At 39.1% G+C, this 25080-nt stretch overlaps 3 protein-coding genes across 11 annotated transcripts in view; 1 reads left to right on the forward strand and 2 right to left on the reverse strand.

Moving 5' to 3' along the window:
• The window catches only part of LOC103356200 (adenosine receptor A1-like), a 711380-nt gene that overhangs the window by 516887 nt on the left and 169413 nt on the right, over positions 1-25080 (reverse strand). The gene's annotated exons all lie outside the window — the stretch shown is intronic.
• ncoa5 (nuclear receptor coactivator 5) lies at positions 1179-12379 on the forward strand. 7 transcript variants are annotated; one of them, XM_008280020.1, is made up of 12 exons: positions 1179-1272; positions 3219-3278; positions 4956-5265; positions 5455-5562; positions 6463-6526; positions 9066-9278; positions 9361-9482; positions 9875-10004; positions 10178-10380; positions 10491-10695; positions 10855-10946; positions 11404-12379. In XM_008280020.1, exons 3-12 carry the CDS (start codon positions 5097-5099, stop codon positions 11976-11978), a joined length of 1881 nt encoding a protein of 626 aa, XP_008278242.1. In that variant the 5' UTR covers positions 1179-1272; positions 3219-3278; positions 4956-5096; the 3' UTR covers positions 11979-12379. The 7 variants fall into 7 exon arrangements, with proteins under 7 accessions (XP_008278242.1, XP_008278265.1, XP_008278256.1 ...); XM_008280043.1 differs by having other exon boundaries at positions 10181-10380; XM_008280034.1 differs by having other exon boundaries at positions 9878-10004.
• Positions 18567-25080, reverse strand: part of slc12a5a (solute carrier family 12 member 5a) — a 163200-nt gene continuing 156686 nt past the window's right edge. For 2 of the 3 annotated variants that reach the window (XM_008279992.1, XM_008280008.1), the window contains exons 20-26: positions 24838-24969; positions 23911-24018; positions 23370-23495; positions 22277-22470; positions 22031-22045; positions 21664-21797; positions 18567-18902 (exon numbers count right to left, since the gene is read on the reverse strand). In XM_008279992.1, coding sequence (XP_008278214.1) covers positions 18811-18902; positions 21664-21797; positions 22031-22045; positions 22277-22470; positions 23370-23495; positions 23911-24018; positions 24838-24969 — 801 coding nt within the window. In that variant the 3' untranslated portion in view covers positions 18567-18810. Of the gene's footprint in view, positions 18903-21663; positions 21798-22030; positions 22046-22276; positions 22510-23369; positions 23496-23910; positions 24019-24837; positions 24970-25080 lie in introns of all 3 variants that reach the window. The other variant, XM_008280001.1, reaches the window with a different exon arrangement.

Below are 25080 nucleotides of genomic sequence, written 5' to 3' on the forward strand. Positions count from 1 at the left end.
TATTATGCATGTGTGGGCGAGCAGCTTCCTCTGATCTAAAAAAAAATGGATGTGGTGCAGGTTAAAACACATAAAAATATGATGAAGCTTTTAGAACAGTTTTTTTTAAAGGTTCATGTGTGAGAGAACACAGGATGCAGGACTGAAAGATTTGTCCGTGAGCCCAAGACTGCCCAGGCCACCTGTTCCATCATGGCTTTTGCGAGAGGCTGATGTGGACTTTTTTTTTTGAACCAAAAAAAAAAGAAGGATCAAAGTGATCCTGTGACTTCAAACAAAGCGTGGAAAGCATGGTAAACACATTGTAAATCATTTTTCAGTTTTTTGGGGGGGGCATTGGGTGAGTGTAGGAAGTAAAAACAGGGAAGATAGTTGAGTGCCTAGATTTTACTGCAGCACAGTTCAGATCATATCTAATAATAGAAATTCTGACTGTATTTAACCAAGTATCTACACTGTGGGACTTTTCTAGGCCTCAGAGCTTAAGGGGGAAAGAAGAAGCTATTGAGACAGCAAATAGAACCATCAACTAGGTAGAATTAAATCTTGAAATGATGTAAATAAGGGTCAAAAGTAAAAGATTAACAGAACAAGGAATTCCAAAGTTATAGCAAATAGAATAAGAGGAGAGAAACAAAGGCAGAATCATTTTCTTCCATCTTTTACAATTGCTACAATAACTGGAGCTCAGATATAATAATAGTAACAATAATAATAAAAATAGAAATGTACAAACTCATTGAAGAACCGACTGTATTATTTAAACTAAAATTAGACTTTATTGTTTTGAATAAGCAGTGCCTCTCTTTTAGCACTGGGCTGCAGATTGCATGGGCATTATTTTGGTCAGTGCTTGAATATGCAGATGCAAGTCACATGCATGCTGCTGCTGTTGATTTGACATGTTTTTACACTTGCATAACTATTTTCATTAAATATTCTCAGGACACCATTTTAAGGCCTTGTTCTCAAATGTTTTCCCTGTGTAAAAAATAAAACGTATTCATACTCATCGCTGCAACATTATGGTACTATGGCATTATAGTACTTTTTTTTTTTTTTTTTACAACTTTCATCTACATGGCTAAACACATTGAATGTAATTCTACAAATGACCTGTGGAGGGCAGTGTTACACTTTGCTGTGTCCAGCCTGCAGCTAATTTCATCAGCGACGAAGAAGCGGGAGCATGAAGAAGAGCAGCTAAGAGGGAAGCTAGCGCCTTTCCATGGCCTTAGGTGACTGAAAACGGACATTAAATATACGTCGACGGTAAATGAAAAGTCCCCCCGTCGTCCTTGTTATAACACGATACGCAATGAGTTGTTTACCTTAATGTATATGTTCATGGGACTGCGAACCAAAGCGTTTGGTTTTACCACTCCTCGTAGCTAATATGAAGTAGCTAACAGCTAGCGCTAACCTAGCTACATGTATCCTCACCGTAACCCCGCAACACACCAACAAATGACGTTATAAAAGTGCAACGGTGTTAACCCTAATTACTTAATTAGTTAGTATTTTTTAATAACCGAACAAGTCGGCTGTTATTTGATCAAACACTCAGTGTTTTAGCGCTTTGCACGCCATTTGCAACGCTACTGGCGAGTTGAATGGAGTGGAAGCCATATCGCAACGACCACGCTATCTAGTTAGCTAACGCTGCTACGCAACGCTGCAAGCTGTGGGAGGATTGTAATTGAATGATAGCTAACAGAAAGTGTGACTATTTTCAGTTATTTCATTTGTGGGATGAGTAGCTACACAAAACTTTATTAACCAAGACGCCGAAATGGTGTTCATATGAGCAGGTCCAGGCGCTGCACACAATAAATTGCATGTAATTGAAACAACACCATAAACACTGTACAGGTCTAGTTATGTGTTAAATCCTTATATAGTTATTTTCTTTATCCATCATAGTCTGTTTCCAAAATCATTAGGTACAGATGTATGCGATAAACTAGATGTATGCGATAAACTAATCGCTTTATGTTTCAGCTTTCTACAGCTGCTTTTTGCTTTGTCAGTCATAATGTGCAAACATACACAACTTTATGTATGTGGTGATAGCACAAGTGTGTCTTTGTGAATCTAACGTGTCTTGTAACCGTATAATTGTGACCACAAAATGTTTGTTTTTCAGATCGCAATCAGGCAAGACATTCAGTATGATTGTAGGCAGTCCTGTAGGGTTGTTTCTGATGTTTGTTCAGTATGTGTTTCATAGGTCTAATATCCATGTGTACACTGTAATTATTAGAATTAGTATGAATAGGTTTTTATGTTTAAAAAAACTGTATCTTTTGCTGTTATCTTATGAGCTATAATCTAAAAACATAGCCCATATCACTTATCTTGTGTAATTTTAATGTACTAATCATTTTTCATTCACAATGTAATGGCTGCAGTTATCTTTTGAACAACTGAGACATGCATTATATGAGTTAAATTGAACCTTAAAGCTATTTCAACTGGTACCATCAACCTCGGTTGTTTATATTGTAGGGCGCAGAGCTGGTAAAATACTGCAGAAGACATGAGGATTATTGCTCTCATTAATGGCAGTTGGTTTTTGGCAGACGTATTTGTCACAACACTGGAACTGTCCTAAGCATACATGTACCATACTGAGTAGTCGTAGTTGAATCGATTGAATACCTCAATGTTTCATCTAATATTGAACATTGTTGGCTACACATGGTTTGATCATACTTGTTTACAAGTGCTAAGAATACCATACTAGTAATGTGTTAAGATATTTACAGATAATTGAACTAGTAGAGGTATCCAGAAATCACGTCCTAAGATTTAATATAACTTTAGCAAATAAAGAAGCTGTGTAATGCAGGAACTAGTTTGTCTCAGAAGCACAGAGGTTTTCATGTTAGTTATTGAAATCTGTGAAACATGTACTCATTTTGCAAGATATATATTTTACCAGAAATTAGGAATTGATTTACACATGACAACTTAAGTTTTTTTTGTAAAAAAAAAAAAAAAGATGCATAGAAATTTGATAACGAATACTAATTTATGGATTTCAGCAACTCTCTGACAGTTTGTGTTTATGACAGACACACATGACACCATATTCTGTGTGTTTTTGCTGTGTAATCAATATGCTGTGAGGCAATTGCAGAAATCTCAGAACACTTAAAAGTAATCATTTTCCTAAAGTCATTATTCATTAGTTTTTTTTTCTCCCTTTGTTTCAGACTTTTGGGTTTTCTATATTATGCGGACGCTGAATCCAAGGCATCCAGGTTCAAATTAAGGTATGTAAAGGGATGCTTCCTAAAAAGCATATCTAAATTACTTCCAGCCTGATATGTATGCTGTATATGTCTTTGTACTGAATATGTCTTTGTACTGAACACCTCTTGAGATTCTCTTTTCTTGAAATCATTTGCTATTGTGGCATCTGTTCCATAAATTTCTCCGATGAACTTCGTGAGGACATTGCGTTATTCGATCACAAGGATGCGTTTGAATTTTTACATTTTCTGCGTGACCATAATTCCATGATTTCATTTCAATCGTTGCGATTTTCCTCAAGATCGAGTTCCTTTGTACACAGAAGAGGACTGTTTGAAAAATCACTGAATTTCAATGCGAAGGAAGCGATTTGTTTGAGAGTTTTCTGCACAGTTTAGTGAGAAACTAAAGACCTAATGAAATATTTTTCTTGGATGATGTGACCTCAATTTAACACCACAGAGCTTTACGAATATTTGACTCTGTAGTTCTCACTATTTCTTGCCACAAATCCGTTTTAACGTCATGATGGCAGAATAGCTCATCACCCTCAACACCTGACACTGACTTCTGTTCCATTTGTTCCACTTTTTCACAACATGTGCAGGACAACTTTGGGATTTTGATGTGTGTAAAAAGTTTGCCACTGCATATTTTATACAAGGAAACATGTTGTTGCCATCGTGTTTAGTTTTTATTTTTTTTAGCATTTCAGAGAACAAACACACCAATTATTAAAGCAAAGGTGTTTTCTTTTCACACCACCATCAGAGCTACTTGCGTCACTGCGGCATTACTTTTTTCAAGCATTAATCAAGATGTGTTCTCTCATCAAACGGTCCTGCTTTTGTAGCACTTTCTTAGTTTCTTTACCTGTAACTTTTCTGCATAGTAATGCTTTGCATTTATTTCAGCATAAAGTAGATGTGTAATATTAGTGAAGATGCAAAGAGCGTTTTATGTAAAGGCACAGTTAAATATATTTTTTACTTGAACAGATAATATGACAAATTCTTATTCTAGAATCATCTCTACATATGTGCCTTTCAAACCTGTTCAATTTGTTTTCTATAGAAGATATAAATCTGCGAAACGACATCTGAGAATTTGACATTTTGCTGCCGGTTGAAACTTCTGGATCCAGTGAACAACTATTTCAGACAAAATTTTATTTGAAATTGATTTTCGTCGTAGTCGAAGAGAAATCTGTCATTTCCAGAGCAGCTAGCCTGCTGAGAAAGTGTGCAACAACGATTCATTTGCGGTTCTGAATTGCAATGCTGTCTGTGTCAAGATAAAGGGCCTTCCCAGTCCATAATGAGTGAAACAACATTGTGGACTAGATGAATGAGGTTCTCGAATACCTGCATGAGAGAAATTCAGACTGCAGTCCATTGCAACAGAGAATAACGGCGGACTGATGGATTTGCGTTTGCGTCATGATTTAAGGAAACACTCAAATATGTAAAGGCCCAGTTTAATTGGGCCAAAACTTGCGGTGGAAATGAGCACAAAAGAAACGAAAGGACCTGCTGAAGAATACGCAAGTAAAAATGGCATGGAAGAATTTGATTGAAGCGGCACTTATTGTTTCAAACTTGGGTATTTGCATTTGAAAATTAGTTTTCAACAGAATTTGAATTTGCTTTGTCTGAACTTTGATGTGATTTTGATCTTCAACTCTTTATCCTTCCAAGGTGTTTGATCTCTTCTCATAACTCACTGACACGCTCCAGGATTGTGGAGAATTTAAAGACATATTTTACAGAACAAACCAAATCGGTTCAAGCATTTGAGTCACACGAAGAAAGCAACCAGTAAACCTTTTGGATCTAGCCATGTCTCGCCGAAGAAGCCGCACTCCATCACCAGCACGGTATTCACGCTCGTGCAGCAGCAGTGATCCTAAAGATTTGGAGAGAAGGATTTTTGTTGGGAATTTGCCAACCTCCGACATGGAAAAAAAGGATTTGGAAGACCTGTTCAACCCATATGGGAAGATAGTCGGTCAGTAAACACAATATAAGCGATAAGTTGCCCATTTTAATTCATGACAGTCTGGAGCAGTCAGGTTGTTTTGTCTTGAAATTCAAGAATGTTCCTACTGATCAGTTTTTAAAGAGCATAATTGGGTAGGTATCCAAATTGTTCTTTAATGGTCCTAAGTTTGTGCCACTTAAAATATTCCTCTTCTAGGCGTATCCATGTTTCGTGGGTTTGGATTTGTACAGTTTGAACGCGTTGAGGAAGCCGAAGCTGCAAAGGCGGCCCAAAAGGGTCGAATATATAAAGGTTATAAAATAGGTAAGCCTTAACTGCCGAACGTGTGATTGTATGGCTAAAAAAAACTGCGTTTTTATTGGTGTTGAGAAACCAACAAAACCAAAATAACAAAAAATTTACGTCAGTTTTGTTTGTATGAAAAATTTGAGCATGATTGTACATGATTTTGTGAATTTTGGTAATAAAAAATGTCACCAAAAAACAAGCAAATATACTATTTTTAAGAATTACCATTAATAGTTTTCTGTAAAATAATGTTGTGTATCAAAGCTAGAAATGTCCTCCATGAAGAATAGTTAGAACTTTACAATGTTTTGTTTTTTAAAAACATTAATTTATTATTGTGGTATGCTGCATTCAGTAAATGAAACAGCTTTAAAATGTTAAAGTGCTTAGCGAACAGCTACTCTCACAGCGTGAAGATTGTATGAGTTTTTACTTTTTTTTTTTTTTTTTTTAAATCTGAAACAATGCAAATAAACCAGTGCATTATTAAATTCTGGCAAAGCCTGAATCTCTGAAATCTCTTGTTTTATTTGCAACACAGTTTTGGAATTTTCCTCAACATGGATTCAAATGTGTCCCTGAAATGGGGCACTTGTGGATTGAGTTTCTGACGGCCAAATTTTTACTTCAAAGTCTAATTTACATGTTCAAGCTTTGCTAGTTTTTAGCAAATTTTGAAGGGAAGAAAAGAATTTCTTTATTTGTTGTTCATCCAAGCGTCACTTCGACAGATTTAGCAACTCACTTTGCCGCGTTTTGATCTTTCGTCAAGTTCGGATTTTCAAATTTGGATCCTGGCACTCAGTTTCATTTGGATCGTGAAAGTGTTGACGCGGCCACTCGATTTTGCGTGAACAACATGAGCTGATCTTCATGTCACTGTTATGTTCAACGTTTGGATTGATTTATTTTCAGATGTAAATATGGCAGTGGAGCGACGGCAAGCTAAACCTCAATCCCAGCAGAGCCCTCCACGAAGGTAAAGTAACGCGAAACGGATGTCGAGAACTACCATCGCCTCTGAGGTGTCTGTAAATAAACAAAAAGCGTGTTACTTTTTCCTCACCTGTATTTCCACCAGTGGTGACATCTGCTTGATGGAAGCTGCTGCACCATTAGAGGGGTTTGTGATGGTTTATGGAGCAGTCAATATTTCACCTTAAGTTAAAATTTCCTGATGTTGAAATAAAGAAAAGAGACACATGGATGTAATTTAACTGTCTTTGTCTCAAAAATTCTTCACGATATGGCTTTTCAACGCTGGTGTTCTTTGCGTGATTTTTGTCCCGTATTTCGTCTCTTTTTCAGCTTAAGTACAGGTCATGCTATTCTGACCCTACTTCCTGTGGAGTAAGCAAATTTATGGCCTTCAACGTGGCCTTAGGTGTACTTAGAAACTGTGTTTATTCTCAAGAATAGCTACAGTAAAGCCAAACAACTCCACTGAAAAACAGATTCTGCTGTAGCTGCAATGAAGCTACAACAAATATATTTAAAGGGACCCTGTGGAGTTGTTTGGTAAACAAATGTATCTTGCATATACTTCTTTTTGATGCTTTATTTATATCCTGCTAGCTAGAAACCATTTTATTCCCTGCATTAGTTTGCAGAATTCTATATTTCTTGACATGCTACCATCACCAACTATCAATTAGTGAAATAATGTAAAACCATTGTCTCACATGCATGTATGCAGCTAGGGATCCAAATTCCACAAGGTACCTTTTTTGAAGCACAGCACAACAAAGTGTGACTTATTTTGTGAGCAACTGAATGTTTAGGTTCGATGCTTTGATACTTCTCTATATGGCGGCACTTTATCCAGCTCAGAGCTGGTGGATGATTCACCGACAAAACACTCTACACATCACTGAGAAGTGTCTTTCAGGCCTGCTGAACTGCTCACAGACTCGTCATGGTCATCCTGATGTCAGACATATTGAATATTTATGAGCGACAATCGGGAAGTTTACGATTATCACCCTAGAGCACAGAGCAACAGACACTGTTGCCAAGCAATGCTAAACATTCTAGCCTTTGAGGCTAACATTAGTAAAGGATATTAAAATTGCTAATTACAATCTCTCCTTTAGTTCTTATTAAAGAATAGGCCAACCATGTTGACTGCATTTCTCCAACCATTTGTACAGACTTATTTAGCCCTGTGCTTTAGTTTTTTACAGCAAGTTGTTGCATCACAGTCTCCATTTTGTTTGCATCAGTTTCCCAGGAGTTGTGAGGTGCTGCACTGCTCCCTCTGGCACAATAATCTAATATCCTGTATTGTGTGTGATGTGCCATTATATTCAAGTCTTGTTGTTTGTGCATGTCTGAAATCAGAAGAATATCTGAAGTTTCTCCTTATGTGTATTATGTAACCTGATTTCAAATCTCCTGTGTGTGAGCCGGTTTAAGTTTTGTATTCCCTCTGATCCATCTAAACAGTTGTTGTTTTGGTGTAGTCTGGCTTTAATATACTGCCACTTTAGGAAAACGTGCGGCTACAAAAACGGACATGATGCGACTCTTCACACGATGCATTTATTGCTCATTACCTACTTAAATGGCTTATCTCCAACAATATCTTCAGGAAAACAGTAACTTTATTATAGTACACAGCAGGCTCATATCGGTTCACTAAAAACACAACAATTTTCTCCTAGTACAGCTTAGCCTTTTGTTTTGGATTAAAGGAAGTTCAAATGTTAATGTGGGGGATCGCAAAGGTTATGCAAGGTAACACAAAACTTTTTTTCCTTGTTTGGTACTTTCTCCTTTCTCTCTAAATATGTTGAGCATTAGCAAATAACTGGATCTTTATGTTGCAACAAGAAAATAAAAGTTGGAAGATATTTTCCTTATCCTTTTTCAAATCATTCTTTGATTATAAGAACAACTTAAACTCAAGGAAAGAAGTTTTAGAAATCTTGAGGATGTGGGGTTAAAATACACTTCCAATAGAATGTCATGTCATGCAACATCTGAATACACATATATTTTTCTCTGCTCTTGTAATTTGTATTAAAAGCATTTTTTGGTCTCATATTTGGAGTATGGGAATATCAAGCATATTGAGCTAAAGGTGTAAAATATACACCCTGTTCAAAAGGGTAAGGCAACCATTGTATTTGCGTATCTTAGGATGGATGTATGGTCAATGAGCCACAAATGGTTGATTGATAGTGGTACATTTGCAAATCACTGGACATGTTAAAAAAAAAAAAAAACAACAACAACAACAAAAAAGCTGCTGAGACTTACCGGAATCGCTTCCTCGATATAATTTGTACGAACGGCCTTTTGCGAACAAGAAAACAGTTTTCGGTTGCTCTGCTGCGGTTATACGGTTACTTTGCAATTTAATAAATGTGGATCAATTTTATTGAATTTGCAAAACCCAACTGTAGGCCTGTCCTCACCAATTAAGGACCGAGGACCTTATTCCCCTCTGGAGCATTTCATAGGCAGCCTTAACACTCTCTAACTTCTCTTGCACTAACTGGTAACATTTCTCTTAGGGCCCCATATGGCAGTTATGGGGACAGCAAAGATCCTCGACCTCGGTCCCGTTCACCCGTTTATCCACGTGAGCCTCGGGAGAGCCGTGATGGGAGGGACTCCGGTAGAGAATCAAGGCCAAGTGGCCACTCTCGAGACCACGACTTCCGGTACCGTAGCTCAGACAGCAGAGACAAGGACATCAGAGGTGACCCACGGGATTCTGCATACAGGTAACTGACACCAATGCCAGTAGTTGAAAGCTCTGAGTACAGTGGTTATGTTTTCGTCTGAACCTTAACTGCTTCCATACAGCAGAGATGACTATGACAGATACTACCGCAGTGGCAGTGGAGCAGATGACTATTACCGGAGGAAGGACGAGCCCTACAGGGATCCCTATGCAGATCCCTGGAATGGACGGCGTGACCCAGAAGGTCTGTGTACATGTTACAGTTTAATAGTTTAGTCTTGGTTGGTCAGATTTGATTCTGATAATTTTCAATACAAAAACTCAGCCTGTTTAGTTTTTTTTTTTTTTTTTGTCACATGCAAGCTGTTTTTTTTTTTAGCTTTTGGTTTAATTCTATGACTTGTGACATTTTGTGTACTAGCTTAGTTGTCCAGATGTTGGGACAAAGCACCATTACTAGATATACAACTAGAGGCCCATGGCAACCACGCTTTCTTTTTTCCACTTTGATCATATTTATTAGTATTTTGTGTTCTAATCATCCATTTGTTTGTAAAATATTTTGCACAGCTGCACATTTTGTAGTATAGCAGAGGTGAACTGTAAATTGTCTAAGGCTCAATGGTTTGTTTCCAGAAGATCGCGCTCGACCAGAAGAGCGCCGGCGCAATGAACTGTATCGACAGTACTATGAAGAACTCCAGCGGCGCTATGACACGGACCGTCCTGTGGACTGCTCTGTGATTGTTGTCAACAAGGCACAAAAGTATGTCCACTGTCTAATCTGTACAGGGAACTCTTATCCTGGACCAGAAACATCTCTGTAAATATCCAACCAGTACATGGAATATTTTCATTTCATATTGCTCCTGTGTGTGCGTGTTTGTGTGTTTGTGTTTGCGTGTCTGCCTGCCTGCACTTGTGCTTTGAAAACAACTGTAGGGAGTATGCTGAGACGGTTGGGCGTAAAGTCCGTGATTTGGGAATGGTGGTGGATCTGATCTTCCTCAACACAGAAGTGTCTCTAACCCAGGCACTGGAGGATGTGGGTCGAGCCCGTACTCCCTTTGCCATCATCATTACACAGCAGCACCAGGTCCACAGGTCCTGCACTGTCAACATTCTCTTTGGCACACCTCAAGGTAATTTAAAACTGGCTAGTGGTGGGGTCACTCCAAAAGTAAATCGAGCATTTCAAAGGTGAATCCTCTCTCACTGTTGTACAAGCTAACATTTGTACTTTGTGCCACAGAACATCGAAACATGCCAATGCAGGACGCCATGATGCTGGTTGCACACAACTATGACACCTACAAAGTGGAAAACCGGGAAAAAGAACGTGAGGAAATTGCCAGAAAGGCTGCCAAGATGGCGGATGATGTGTTACTCAGGGAGGCGGACAGGGAGAGTCACCCCATTTCAGTCCTTACAGCTATCACACTGCTGTCTGAAAACAGGTATAAGGTTTAAAATGTTCAATATAAATTTCTGTGATTTGTCAGTTAAAGGTTCTATGTTATAACTTTTTATTTGGCCACTTTTTGTTTGCCACATAGCTTTAAAAAAATGTCAACACTTGTAATAGTAATGTTTTATTCTGTGTGGTTGTCGGGTAGATTTGTAACCCCTGAGGAGCTGGACAGTCTCATTGCATATCTGAAGGACAAAAGAGCTCGGCTAGTACGAAGCACAGCAGATCCTCTAGCAGGTAACACATTGGAAAAAAAGTGTCATCAGGGACAAGTTCACATTTTTTAGTTCTGTTCTTAAAGCATTACTAACATGCATGTATGTACTCTCAAATAAATTCTTTCTTCAAATATTCTTCTATCATAGAAATATTCTTGTAGTTTAATCGTAACAACTGGACTTGCTTGAGTTTCTTGAAGACGTTTCATCTCTCATCCAAGAGGCTTCGTCAGTTCTGACTCCTTAAGGATATAAGTATCTGGAACTCCCAACTAGTCAGTCAGAACTGATGAAGCCTCTTGGATGAGAGGTGAACCGTCTTCAAGAAACTCAAGCAAGTCCAGTTGCTACGATTAAACTACGAGAATAACCATGACCAGGATGACTGAGAATCTTCACAGACATAATAGAAATATGTTTGAATTATTGACTGTGTTGTTGTTCAGCAAAGTGTAATTGAACTTGTCCTCCTACAGCTCCGGTCCATGTTGGAGCTCCTGCAGCAGTACATCATGATGTCCCATCCTCAGCTGCAGTCCCTCCTTCATCTCATCCTGCTCACCCAGCCCCACAGTCGAGTCACCTCGGCCTATCTGGTTCTGGTTCAAGTGTCTCAGCAAACCCCAGTCATCAGCAGGAGCTGCAAGCTAAAATCCTCAGTCTATTTAACAGTGGCAGTGGACCGTTGGCAGGCACTGGTAGCCTTCCCTCTGCTACCTCCCAGTCACACTCCTACGGCTCTCTCGGCCCATCTCCTTCCCAAAACCCATCCCGCCCAACCATGCCTGTCCCTCCTACAGCTGGAACCCAGGCTTATGGCACCCCACCAGGCCGCATGCCAGTGGCAGCAGCTGGTCAGAGACCCCCTACCTCTGCTTCAGGTATCAATTTTGACAACCCGAGTGTCCAAAAAGCTCTTGACACATTAATTCAGAGTGGACCGTCTTTGAACCATCTGGTAAGTGCTGGGGCCTCTCAGCAGCCACCCCCCAGACCAGCACCCAATGCGGGCCAGGTTCCACCCATGTCCATGTATCCCCGACATTACTAACAGGCTGTAGTGAATCAACCACTCCTAATGTGAGGTCACCTCTCCCTCTGATAGAAGTAGACACCGCATCTTTTTCTGTGCAGTGCATTTACCAGCATTGTATCGGTAGACTGTAGGGATATTTTGTAAAAACTTTTAATCTTTTTTTTTTTTTCTAAGTATTGTGTTGTTTAAATTTGATCAGACTACTTGATGGTCTGCATTTTCAATTGTTGTTTGCCAGTAGATATTTACAAATGAATGAAACAGTGAAGTTCTGAAGTACAGTTTTGGTTCTTATTTCTTTTCCAGTGACAATGTGTCTGTCTTTTTATTTGTAACATTGTTTCTGTTGTCAGAAAGAGACACGATTAAAAACTCAAGACACAATTGCTGTAATAAAATGGTATTGGTTTATTGCATTTTGTGCTGACAAATCTATAAAATGGAACGGGTATCGCCAGAAGCCATAGAGATAAGCATTTGAAATGTAAGATAAAACTACTTTTTCCTCTTTTTAATGTACCATGAATCACAATAGAGAATAATACATGTCTTTTTTTATTTTAGAGTATTTAACTTACACTGACACAAAAAATAAACACCTCCACACTAACTGTATTTGATTTATTTACACGTAGCCCCCTCCCACCCTCGCCCATAACCACCCCCGCCCCCAGCAGTTACAAGTGCACATGTAGACACATACACACTCCCACAGAACTGAAAGGAACACACTACGGCTTTACCATAAGACTAGGTACAGTATCAAGGAAAAGTAATGAACGATTCAGAATGAGAGAACATTTTTCATTTGTGAAATTTGATACAGGTGTCTTTGTGTGTATGCCGTATATATCATCTACATCCATTACATTTTTTTTTTTTTTTTCAAGCATCCATACAAAATGTTTCCCACAAGTCCAGTGAATTAAAAACAAGTCTGGACAGTGACAAGGTTCCTCTGGAGGGAGGTACTGGGTATTAAATACTGATTTTTTCAAGGCCAAGTATTAAAGGAAAATACATTTTGGAAAATATGCGTAAAATAGGACTTAAATGAGAAAATATCATTCATGTCTGTCAGTTAATAATGAAGCTGCAGCAGGCTGACTGGGAAAAAAGTAGCCTGGATCTGTTCAAAGGAAACTATTACGCACTTCTAAAGCTCAATATTTAATATGTCATTTAAATTATGCAAAACCCAAAGTTTGAAACTGACAAATTGGTTTTCTAAGGAGTTATGTGCCAGACTACTTCTTGAGACCAGTAATTTACTGGAGCCAAGATACAGTCTTTAAAATATCCAGTAGTTTTATTACATACCACACAAATGATATATGTGTAAACTATGAGCTTTTGAGATGCTTCTAGGCTTATTTTGCTACCTTTGAACACAGCCAGGATACCCGTTTCCAGTTTGCGTGCGAGTTCTCAACAAGAAAGCGTATATTCCAAAATGTCAGACTTGTCCTTTTAAGGTTTGAACGCCTAGATAATAGACCAGGTTAGTTGTTGGAAATATTTATATTTAATACACTGAACAGAACTACAGCTGGTGACTGAGAAGAGGTAAATCTACAGTTTTGAATAGGCAGCAGACTCACTGCCTTTTCAAGTAACTCCGTTAATCAAAATTTGCAGCATCTCTGCTAATGCTTTGTCCAATCTTCTTTATTTGACCTTGTTGAAACAATCGTTTTACATCACAAATAATTGCTACAAATTTTTCATAAGAAGGTAAACAGTATGTACTTGTTTGCATCTAATTCACTGGAGCACACATTTTCACACTCATTTATGTAGTTAACTGAAATATACTTTGGTAATCACTTTTTCTGCAGATAGTATTTGACACAATGAGAGGACCTTGTCAACAGATCTACCATAAAAAATAGAATCTTGTACTATAATAATATTCATCTTGGATACAATGATTGGCCAGTCCTAAGGAAAGAGAAAAATATGATAGTACTAGAAAGAAAAGTTTGTAACTGATAAAAACAAAAGTACTTTTATACCACAAACACCCAATATATTTTCAATACACCTTGATCAGGGTAATTGCATGCATGCACTGAGTTACACAACATAACTGGAATGGGGCTCTGCTTGCGCCGCATGGATAGCCACTTGAGTTGTTTTTCCTCATCTGACTCCCAGAGAGATCGACTGTGTGAAATGTAAGTGCAGCTGTTGTGTTACAGGCACGTCTCTCTCTTGAGGACATACTGAAGGGTACGATCTTATTTCAGCTACAGACTGTGTGCCCTCTCTGCAATAATCTGGGATTTGTTTTATATTTCTCTGTTGGTGTCTTAACAGGACAGCCTCCTCAACCCGGTAACAGATGTGTTTCAGAGCCCTTAATATCCATTTAAGGATGGAGACTGAGTAATGATCACCGGCAAGTTTGTCTCATGCTACAGTTGTGCAGGCGAAGGATCTGATCTAAACCATGGATCAGTTTGGGGGGCGGGGTTGGGGAAGAGGGACGTGCTGGTTTCTAAGCCGACTATCTTGTGCCGTCCAAGCAGAGCCTGTACCAGAATTGGAAGCGCGAGTTTTATATTCTTTGATCATTTTTCAGAAATATACTGCAATCACATTTAAAATACAGAGCTGGGGTGGATTTTGTGGCTGGGATGGGGGAGACCAGGGGTTTTGGGGCAGATAAGGAGGGGAGGAGTGGGGGAGTGGGGATTGGAGGGGGGGACAGGGGGATTCTGGGAAGGCTCACCTCACAGATTGAGTGACAAGCACTATAAATTTAACAGTTACTATTATTCTTTTTAAAGAAGTTTGGCAAGAGAAAGGAAATAATGTGATGCATGCTAAAAATGTTTAAGAAAAATGCTGAAATGATAAGATGTTAACGAAATCAGCAGGTAGGTCTCTGGAGTGTCGCAGTTCAAAACTGCAGCAAGATGACGGTAATTAATTGTGTTTTATAGTGTGAGCTGTCAAGACGGCCACAGCTGGCTGTAATACACTCCAGTGCCACCAGAGATCACTGTGGGATACAGTCTGTTCAGAGCAGGCCGGCTCTAGTTCGACCCCCCCCATTCCTACAGACTGATGCTCCTTCAGTGTAAAGTGCGTTGCTGTCTCAGCCACATTTGGGTTGAACACTTTAAATCTTTATGGTCCATTAGACCTGGTGACAAACATTCTGATAAAGTAAGTGACTGCTGATGCTTCCAGTTATTGATATAAAATAAAATAAAAACAGAACTGTGACCAAAAGAAAAAAAAGAAAAGAAATACCAATGTGAGAACAATATTGCACATAATCTTACAAAACTCTAAGACTTTGCCCACAGTGATAGAACAGAGTACAACAAAAGACAACACTAGAAGGTTACAGTGTCTCTGACTTAAGTGATATATACTGTATATTTACAAAGGTGAAATGACCATTCCTAAGGCCCATCTATTCGCAAACTCAAAATCTCCTATTACGTTACATAAGACTACTTGAGCAAGATTGAAATATAACAAGTAACAATATAGTGAACTCATACTTTTTCTTATTTTTTGCAAAAGACTTGTTTTCAAGGTCTAACCGTGTTGCCGACTGTATGGCAACGCTCCTGAGTTCTCAAAATCTGTAACTCATTGAGAACATTTGACCGCCTTCTCCGCCGCGCTGCACCTTGAACATGTAAGTCATCACTATAGAAACCACTAAAACAAATATTGCCACATAGTACCATGCAAACAGCAATTATAAAACATTGATAATTCAATAAATAAATTCATTTCCAATAAACTTCTCCAAGAAACACCGGATATCTTTTCTTTTGAATAAATTTAAAAGGCTCAGTTGATGCAGGCAATGTTGTCTTGACAATCCTAAAATAACCGTGTTCTTCAAAAACTGGTGTGAGCGTTAAACAACCCCTTTGTCAGAGTTCAGTGTGACAAGTGTATTAAAGAAAATCTTCATGACTTGGCACCCCAAAATCTTTGAAAACTAGGAGTGGCTGCTTGTTAAGTATCACAGGTGTCAAAGGTAGGTGTGTTAAAAATTTGCAAACAGTAACATTTATCAAATAAACCAGAAATCTTCATATTTAAACACTTTTTTTTTTTTTTTGGCAATTCCTGTCAGTTTAAGTACATAGCGTAAATTAAAAATCAGTTAAAATTGGTTCACTTTACTCGTGGGATTAAAGATAGTAATATTTAAGAGAGCTTTTTTTTTTTTTTTTTTAAAAAGAGAATAAAAGGGTAGAGGATTTGCCCTCAGTTGTAATATTGCATCAAGGTATTCAGTATAGTTTTCTAATAAAACAGAAAGCTAACCCTGTCCAGAGATCGCAGGCCAAATGTATACAGGTACAGCCTTGTCTTGATAGATAACCACCACCACCACTGATATGTATGTCTATACCCTTTTTCACTTTATCTTTACTGTTGCTTTAGTCATCTCTATTTACAGTACAAATAAATCTATAGATACTAGCAGCATTCACAACATATGGTCCGACATTCAAGCAACACTAAAAACATTTAATACTGTTTTTAAATAGGTCTAGAAACTAATTTGTTTTGCTTCCCTATATTGTATATACCGTGTATATATACGTGTGTATTTATATTTATATTTCTACTACAAGTGCAAATGACCAAAAACAGTTTCTTCAAGAAAAGAAACAGGAATAATCAAAGTAAAGTGACAGCTGTCCTTGGTCAGAGTGAGATGATTCTGGATTTTATAAGACTTACGAAATCTACATATACAAAATATATGTGTAAAAAAATAAATAACATGATCACATGAGTCCGGATTTCAACTATTGCACATTCCTTCCAAGATGCACTTTTCAAAAACCTAAATATGATTTGCTCACAAGTCATTCAGTCGGGGGACATGTGTGGCTCAAATCTTAACCAATCTAGAGGATATAAAATCTCACTGGAAAGTCTACTGCATAGAGTTCATTCTTTTTTGACAAAGTGAGTTTCGTAGCTACAGAAACCGTTGTTCTCTCTGCTTATTTAGACTAGACCCTATAAACAAATAGTTGATAGATGTTCAGATAGACATGCCTACTTCAACAGCTGGGAGTTGGTAGTTTTGGGGAGAGCTGAACATGTATTCTATAATCATCTATAGGGCGACTTTCCAACTACAGTGTCATCATCATACTAGTTTCATGTAGACACCACGCTAAACCTTTAGTTAGCACACTTTGTTCTCTCTGATTTAATGAATAGAATTTTGTTTACTAATTCGCTTTGAAAAATACTTTGATATGGCACATTTAATGTATCTAAATTTGGCAAAAACAATGATATACCTTTGAGTGACAATCAAAAATGATATACAACTATTTCATCAATATGTGTAACTTCTGTCTATAAACATAAATACATATTTGTTCTCTAGATGAAAAAATAACATTTAGTCGTTTTTTTTTTTTAAATATTTCAATGAACTTGATGAAATCATCAAAATTTCACTTGTTGCACAGTGGTGGACAGTGCAGGTGCAGTGCTTTGTTGAGGTTACAATGACGGTTACCATAGTGACAGGAGCCTATGCCATCCAATAAATAAATCCAATAAATAAATAAATAAATAGTGTTTTTTTTCTCTTTTTTTTTTAAAAACAGCATTTTTGAGCTGTCCCTCTGAGCGTAGGAACGTTTTCTCTCCACTAGAAGCTTTTTAAGTATGTCACAAAAATACTACACTCATACTGAACAACGCGTCAGAGCTTGTACATTATTTACAGTGATCCACACGAGGGTCGAGGGGTGCTGGCGATGGTAATCTCCTCTGGTGGGGGGGCTTTGTACCGTCTCCCCACTTCTGCTGTCACACCAGCCTTCTGCTAGGAAACGCACTATTCACAGTTTAATTACGTGTCAATCTCTACAAACTAAGCTAGCCTTGACTTTTTTTTTTTTTGGCACTAACAGTGGCCACAGGGATAAATAGCCACTTAGAAATGAGTTGAAAGGAGGGCAGGTGGAGAGACGGTGATGGCAGTAACAGAACAAGTGGAGTAAAAACACTGTTGTGAGGATGTCATGCAAAGGAGCGATCAGGTTAAACAGAAGACTGCAGGTTTGATCCACGTGTCGTTTCAGTCTTCTTCGAATCTCAATGTGAATTTCACAGTTCGTACTTAACAACTATATTCTCCTCCTTCCTCCAGCTGGTGGTCCTGACTGTGGGTAGCAGTGTCTTTTGCCTTGAACGATAATTCACATCAGAGACAACAGGCTGGAAAGCTGTGGGAGGTGTCCGATCACCACGAGGGAACTAAACAGACAATCCTACATTGAGCTCATTTCAGCTGGCTCTCGTTCTTTCTGAGCAGAAGCCGCGTCTATGCCACATTTGTGTTTGGATTTAAAAAAAAAAAAAAGCTGCAGGGATTAAAACAAAGACAGACACATACATGCATGTGCGCTCACACCTCAGCGAACAACCCGTGCCCACCACCACCACCACCTCCTCCTGACCGAGTGACTGTGAAGTTACTACAGTAGATTACAGACTAGCAAAAAAAAAAAAGAAAGAGTCTCTTTAAGAGCAAATCTAGATAGCGTCTAATGTAGTCTAGAGCCTACAATAGTCATAGTAGCTTACTGGACTAGAGTGAAAGGTTTAGTAGCCGAGCATGTAACACTGCTCATCGGTCTGCTGAGGATGGAGCTGAGGGAGAGGTGCTGAAGCTGAGCTGGGCTATTGGTTGGATGTGAGAGGACTATCTCACAGAAATAAATGGAAAGAGTGACATGATAATGAAGCAGCATTGATGAGAAGGTGGGTGTACAGGTGACACAGGAACGGGGCCAAGGGAGAGGTGGTCATGGAGGGGGAGGGGGCTGCTCTTTCAGGAGTAGATAGTGATAACCTCACGGCCGCCTCCGCGGACCAGGAGGACTCGGTTGAGGCCCTCGGTGAGAACCTCAAGGAACTCCATATCTGGGAGAGAAGGGTTAAAGAAACTAGAGGAATCAAACACAGTACATACAGTCATTCAGAAAGTATTCATCAGCCTTCTCTCTTCGCACACTATTGTCATATAAAAATCATTTTGAAACATTTTTGCCCATCAGTCTAGGCTCAATTGTCCATCATGAAAAAGTAAAAATATGTTCAAAATATTTGCAAATTTATTAAAAATCCCAAACTGAAATCTCTCATTTACAAAAGTATTCAGACTCTTAATTCAGTACTTTGCGGAAGCCCCTTTGACAGGCATTACAGCTGTGAGTCATGTAAGCTTTGGTAAGTCTCTAGAGGCTTTGTGCACCTAGATTTGGCCAGTTTATCCTATTCTTCCTGGAAGATCTTGTAAACCTTTGTCAGACAGAATGGGAAGCATCTGTGAACTGCTCTCTACAGGTCTGTCCATGGATGTTTTAGGGGGTTTGGCTACAGCTCTTCAGGGCAGTCAGAGACTTGTCCTGAAGCCACTCCTGCATTTTCTTGGATATTTGTTTGGCTTGCTATTGTGTAAACTATGAACCACTGTCCCTCTCTCAGGTTGGCAGCACTCTGGAACAGGTTTTCTCTTCATTTGCCTGCATTTATTCTTGTTGTAGTTTTGACTTATCTTCCTGCCCCTGCTGCTCAGACACAGAGCCATAGCATGATGATGCCCCCACCATGCTTCGCTGTATTAACAGGTGATGAGCAGTGCTTCTTAGAATGCTTGGAGTTTTACCCAAGATCAAAAAAGTAAACTTTTAGTCTAATCAAACAAGACCATCTCTTTTCCTTATGCTCTCTGTGTTCTGTTTGCTTTTTGTTTGGTCAGAAAGCCAACTTTGGGAAAAGTCCATACTTTTTCCATTTCAAAAATCATCGAGCCTTACCGTACCCCAGGGAGCACTCAAAGCTTTAGACATGAGTTTTACCCTTGCCCTGACCCATACCTCATTACAATTTTATCACAGAGGTCTACAAAGAGGTCCTCAGACTTTATGGCTCAGTTTTTGTTGTGACATTCAGTGCGAGCTGTGGGATCTTACAGTGTATAGACAGGTTTGAGCCTTTCTAACCTCCAGTAAAATCCATTTAGTCTGCCGTCAAATGGACTCCAATCAAATTTTAGACACATAACAATAGTAGTTAAAGCAAAGCGAACGCATCAGACTGCAATGCCACGGCAATGACTCTGAATACTTATGTAAATAAGTTTTGGTTTTTAAATACATTTTCAAAAATGTTAAGATATAATTGCCTATTTACACATCCAACACAGAAGAAGCAACATTACCATTAATTTGGGGACATTTTTAATTAATCTAATGGCATGTCTTCACAAATAACATTTCAAACATGTTTTACTGTCGATTGTCTCGTGTGTCTAACAGAGCAGATATGCACCTTTTTTCCCAGTCCTGCAAGTCAAGCTGAAGAGATTTGTTTAGACAGCCTTTCACTTGCTCTTCTACGCCTATAACCACAAATCTGAAGCTTATTTTTGTGCTTCAAGTCTGTTTTTTTACTGTTTTACGTGCATACTGTTGTGACTGTATATTGGCTTCTGGGCACTTCCAAAACACGGGTGATGTACAACTCAAAGCTGTATCTGCACGCCTTCTACGTAGAAACAGACGACACACTAGAGCTGCTGCTCTGCTAACATGCTGCTCACTCTGCCTCCCGAGTCTTCTGTTCACTTTAAGCTTTGTTTGGGTCTCTAATATCTGTCCCTTTAAGTGCACCATTATGTGTGCAAACTAGTTATTAACTTTTCAGCAATTTGGCACTCCTCAGAATGGACTCAGTCTGCGGGAATAACCCTGACCAGAGCAGTGAGAGTGAAACAGTGAAGCAGTAAAGCTATAGCTTGTAAAACTAAAACCACAAAACAAGTAAAAAGATTCTAAAAAAGTCCATTCAGATAATTCTACATACATTCAGCACTACGAGAGACTCCTTCAATAGTACACATATACAAACGATACATTGTTAATATAAAAAAAAATAGATTGGTGCAGCTTTATATTGCTTTCAATACCTGGTAAACTCTTTATATCATCATACTACACCTATGTACAGATAACCAATCACAAAGCTATTCCTGAAACTGAGTCAATTAACTTGCTATTTATTGCTGAAATATAAAATCCAAGTGTATCCCTGGAGCAAGAATGAGCCTCAAGGCGTAAACTGAATTTAACTGTATCTGTAGAGCTTTCCTCAAATTTTCAGTTTTTTCACACAACCCGAAAATCAGTTCATTTTACATTTGTATGTCAGTGCAATAACACAGTATCTTATTAAATGCTGATGGCTGAATAGTAATTTGAAGCTCACGCTCTGTAGATGTACGAATTGTGACAAACGTCTGTGATCTAATAGTCTTATATCTAATCCTATATATGAAATATAAGTGGCATTAATCTTTCCTATTTATTTGTCAACAGGTGACAGTATTTTTTCCTGATGTGTTAAAGCTTCCCTAATTCCTGAGGATTATCTTTGGACAAAAACTAATACAGATTAACTCAACTGTGCTTTAGACCTCCAGCTTTGTTAGTATTAGTTTTTGCATTAATTGAACTGCATGAAGACAAAACTGCTGGTGTAGTATTATAATACTTTAAAATGTATTCCTGTAGCCAGTAGAGGTGACAGGCTGGTTACTTGTGGTTTGAAAGCAAGGTAGCACTATCACTAACGTATTCAAGACTCCTCTCAGTGAACAGACTTCTGTCCAGGTGAAGGATACAGTTCTCATCACCTGTCCGGTTCTTAGGTGGCCCCGGCATGTTGAGCAGCACTAGCTTGGCCTCTGAGGACTTCTTAATAATAACTTCATTCAGCCGGAGCGCTGTGTGCATACGTCGCACATTAGACTGGTTCCTGAGTGAAGACAAAGCAACAGAAAAGGAGATCCAGATGATCCACATTGATTAGAGCCTTGGTGAGATATTTTAAAGCATGTCACAACACACGATGTCATGCTAAAGGCTGATAGAGGTGACACACACTCATTCACACATTTTTGCAATGATCCTCATTTGCTCATGTAGCTGATCTGATCAGTAGAAGATGTGAATGGACTGAATGAGGATTATAGGGACTTCAGTACTTACAGGTTCTCCCACTCACTGCAGCATGGCAAGAAAAGAAACACATCAATATCAGTACTAAGCTGTTAATGTCTCCAGCAAATCTAATTTCTCCTTCTGCAAACAAGCCTAAAATCCAGCCGACATCTTCGGCGCAACGTTATTCTGAAGAAAAACAGCACGGGGACTCTAGGCTCTTTTTGTCAGGAACAAGACAGTAATTCACCTTTAAAACAGCTAAAGGTTCATCGAGCATTGCAAAGCACTCACGGCTTCATATTGAAGATGTCTTTGATGCCCTCTGGTGTGGCTGCTCCTGGCGGCTTGGCTGGCTCGCCGTCACACTTCTCAGTCCAGGTCATCTGGACCTGCTCCCCGGGGCTCTGAGCCCCCTCTCCGGGGGTCAGCGGGGTGGCTGGGGTTGCGGGGCTGGCTGGGGTGGTGTTGTCATGGATGAGCTGGACCTGGACAGGGGGGGATACAGGGGAAGAGGCCGACTTTGACTATGAGACGAGAGGAGAAGAGGGCGGATGTGGATTTACATGTACAATTACACGGACAGTTGAAAGAGTCACAGTTGAGGTGGAAATGTAGGAATGCAGGTAAAGTCACACAGAGCCACAGTGTGTGAGACAGGGAGAGGAAGGAAAGTGTGATTAAAGGAGCCTTATGTTGTTTTCTGTGCATCACCTGGTTTGATGGTTAGAACTTAAAATAACATTAATTAAACAGAAGAGTGATATCAGATGCCTGAAAGGGGACTGTTTATGCTGGAGTCAAATTATTTCAGGAAACATTTTGAGAAAGATTGTTATTTTCTCTCTTGCCAAGATTTTAATAAACACTCTACTTAGCTTAGCATGACTAACTAACCTAGCCTTGTCCAATGGAAACCAGTTTAATCTCCAAGCAGGTATTAAACCCTGCCAGGAAATTGTCAAATGCATAAACCACTACAACTTGACATTTTCACACTTTGTGTTTGTGTAGTACAGTGGCAGGTAGTGTAATATCACTCAACTATGTCAGAATCATTGCCAGTGTTAAGGCGTACTTTTCTATTCTAGTCTTACTTTAGCAAATCTATCATGTTATCGAATTTTGCTGTCTTCACAATATATGGCGCAGGAATTTCCTTCAGGAGTAATAAGTTCTATCTTATCTTATTTTACAAAATGCTATTCAGTTTTAGTTGATCATATCGCCTATAAAATTGGGACAAAAAAAAAGAAATCACAAAACCCCTGGGTGCTTGGGTTTATCTCAACCCTCTGTTTGCGTTTCCGTCTTGCTGTGACCCTACAATTAAGCTTTCCACTGCAAACTGAGGTCAGTTGTGCTCAACAGGAGAAGTTGATCCTACCTCTTCTTCAGGCTTCTCCTCTTTGCTGGCTGCAGGCGGGTCCTCGGTCACACTCAGCTGGGTGGTCACAGCGGCCGGGTTCTTACGTCGGATAGACCCACGGGATGAATCAGTGATGCTCTGGATCTGAGGTGACAGAGAAGGAAGAAGTAATACGAGCTGAGATTTTTTTTTTTTCAGATACAGATATTCATAAGAAGGTCAGGACTGTAGATTTACATTTACTACCTGTATATTATGGCCACAGCTCAGAGTAAAAGTATTTTCTCAGTCTGTCAAAACATCACAATGCTGTCATACACAAAAGCAAAGCTGTTGTTATTGTGGTCAACGCAGACAGAGAGGATAAATATGGTGTCCTGCTGCTCTAATTTAACTGTAGAAATGCGTTTGTCCAGAGGGGCTTGTGTGTCATGTTAAGTCAAGTCAAGTCGAATCTAGCCAGGCCATGCCAAGTCGGCCTGTCAAGTCATGTCATGCTTATGTGTGCATCTTCGAGTGTGTTTCAAAACAAAACTTTGACATAAACAAACTTCCTTACCTCTCTCTCACGCTCATTCTTAGTCAGGTTGATCTGTTTGAGCATCTGCGACCGCTGTTCCATCACCAGGGTCTTCTCGTAAGTATAGGCCGAGATGTCACTGTCATGCTGAGAATAAAGAAACATTTTTATTTTTTTTAAAAATTCATTTGGTTTTCCTCGTATATTCACTGCCAAATCTCTCTTGTGCAACGCTGTTGAGTCTTTGCTGACTCTTCCGTTGACACTATGACACAGATGCAGTCACCAGTGGCTTCGTTCCTCCTAACAAGGACAAGTTTTACCTGAGGAGGTTAGGAACTGAGGTATTCTCTAAACAGACCAGTTTTTACTACATTCTGACACTTTCAGACATCCTCTCCTCGGAGACATTCAAAAGTGACAAAAGCAATTTGGTTAAGATTGAAAAATTAGCTTGAGAAATGTAATTAAATTCCGGCCTAGTTTCTTACCTCTGCACACCTGGTCAGTCACCTCAAGCAGCAGACGTGAATGTTCAATCATGGGTTTTCTAAAGTTACAGAAATTGTCAGATGTAGCCCCCTATTTCCAGCATTGCAGAGAGTGTAGGGGAAGGGGAGTTTGGACACTGGTTGACCTCCCAACAAGTACTTTGGATGAAGCATAACACGCCAATGACGCCATAACGTGCTGTCTTTCACGCTGTTACGCGCATCATTTAGAGGGGTTCAGTAGTGCAATGATCACAGCAGTCATGCATTCTCATTGCCTCCCTGCGTGTTCGCTAGAATAACTGGCCAAGCTTGAGGCATTGCTGGATTTTCTAACTTATGTGTCCAGCAGAGTGGTACTGACATTTAAATTCTTACAAATGTAGTTTTATAGAATGGATATTTTTACTGATATAATTGTGATCATAGATATTAAAAAAAATAAATAAATCACTGTAGCCTTGAGAAAACTCACCATTTCTACAACTTCAACCATAGCATCAATACGGAGGTGATAGAGGAATGTGGTCAGGTCCTTTTTCATCTGGATGCTGTTGTCGTCCATCTGGGCCACTGTAAAGATGCGCATCTTGCACTTCCTCCAAACCTGTAGACCAAAAACCGAATATTGGACATACTCCTATTGTTCTTTCTAAGTTTTTATTATGAGTGAGTCTCATTTTATGTGACGCGATTGGAATTGGTAAATCTGATTGTC

The sequence above is a fragment of the Stegastes partitus genome, unplaced genomic scaffold, assembly GCF_000690725.1.
Source record: "Stegastes partitus isolate 25-593 unplaced genomic scaffold, Stegastes_partitus-1.0.2 Scaffold5, whole genome shotgun sequence".
Classification (NCBI taxonomy): Eukaryota; Metazoa; Chordata; class Actinopteri; family Pomacentridae; genus Stegastes; species Stegastes partitus.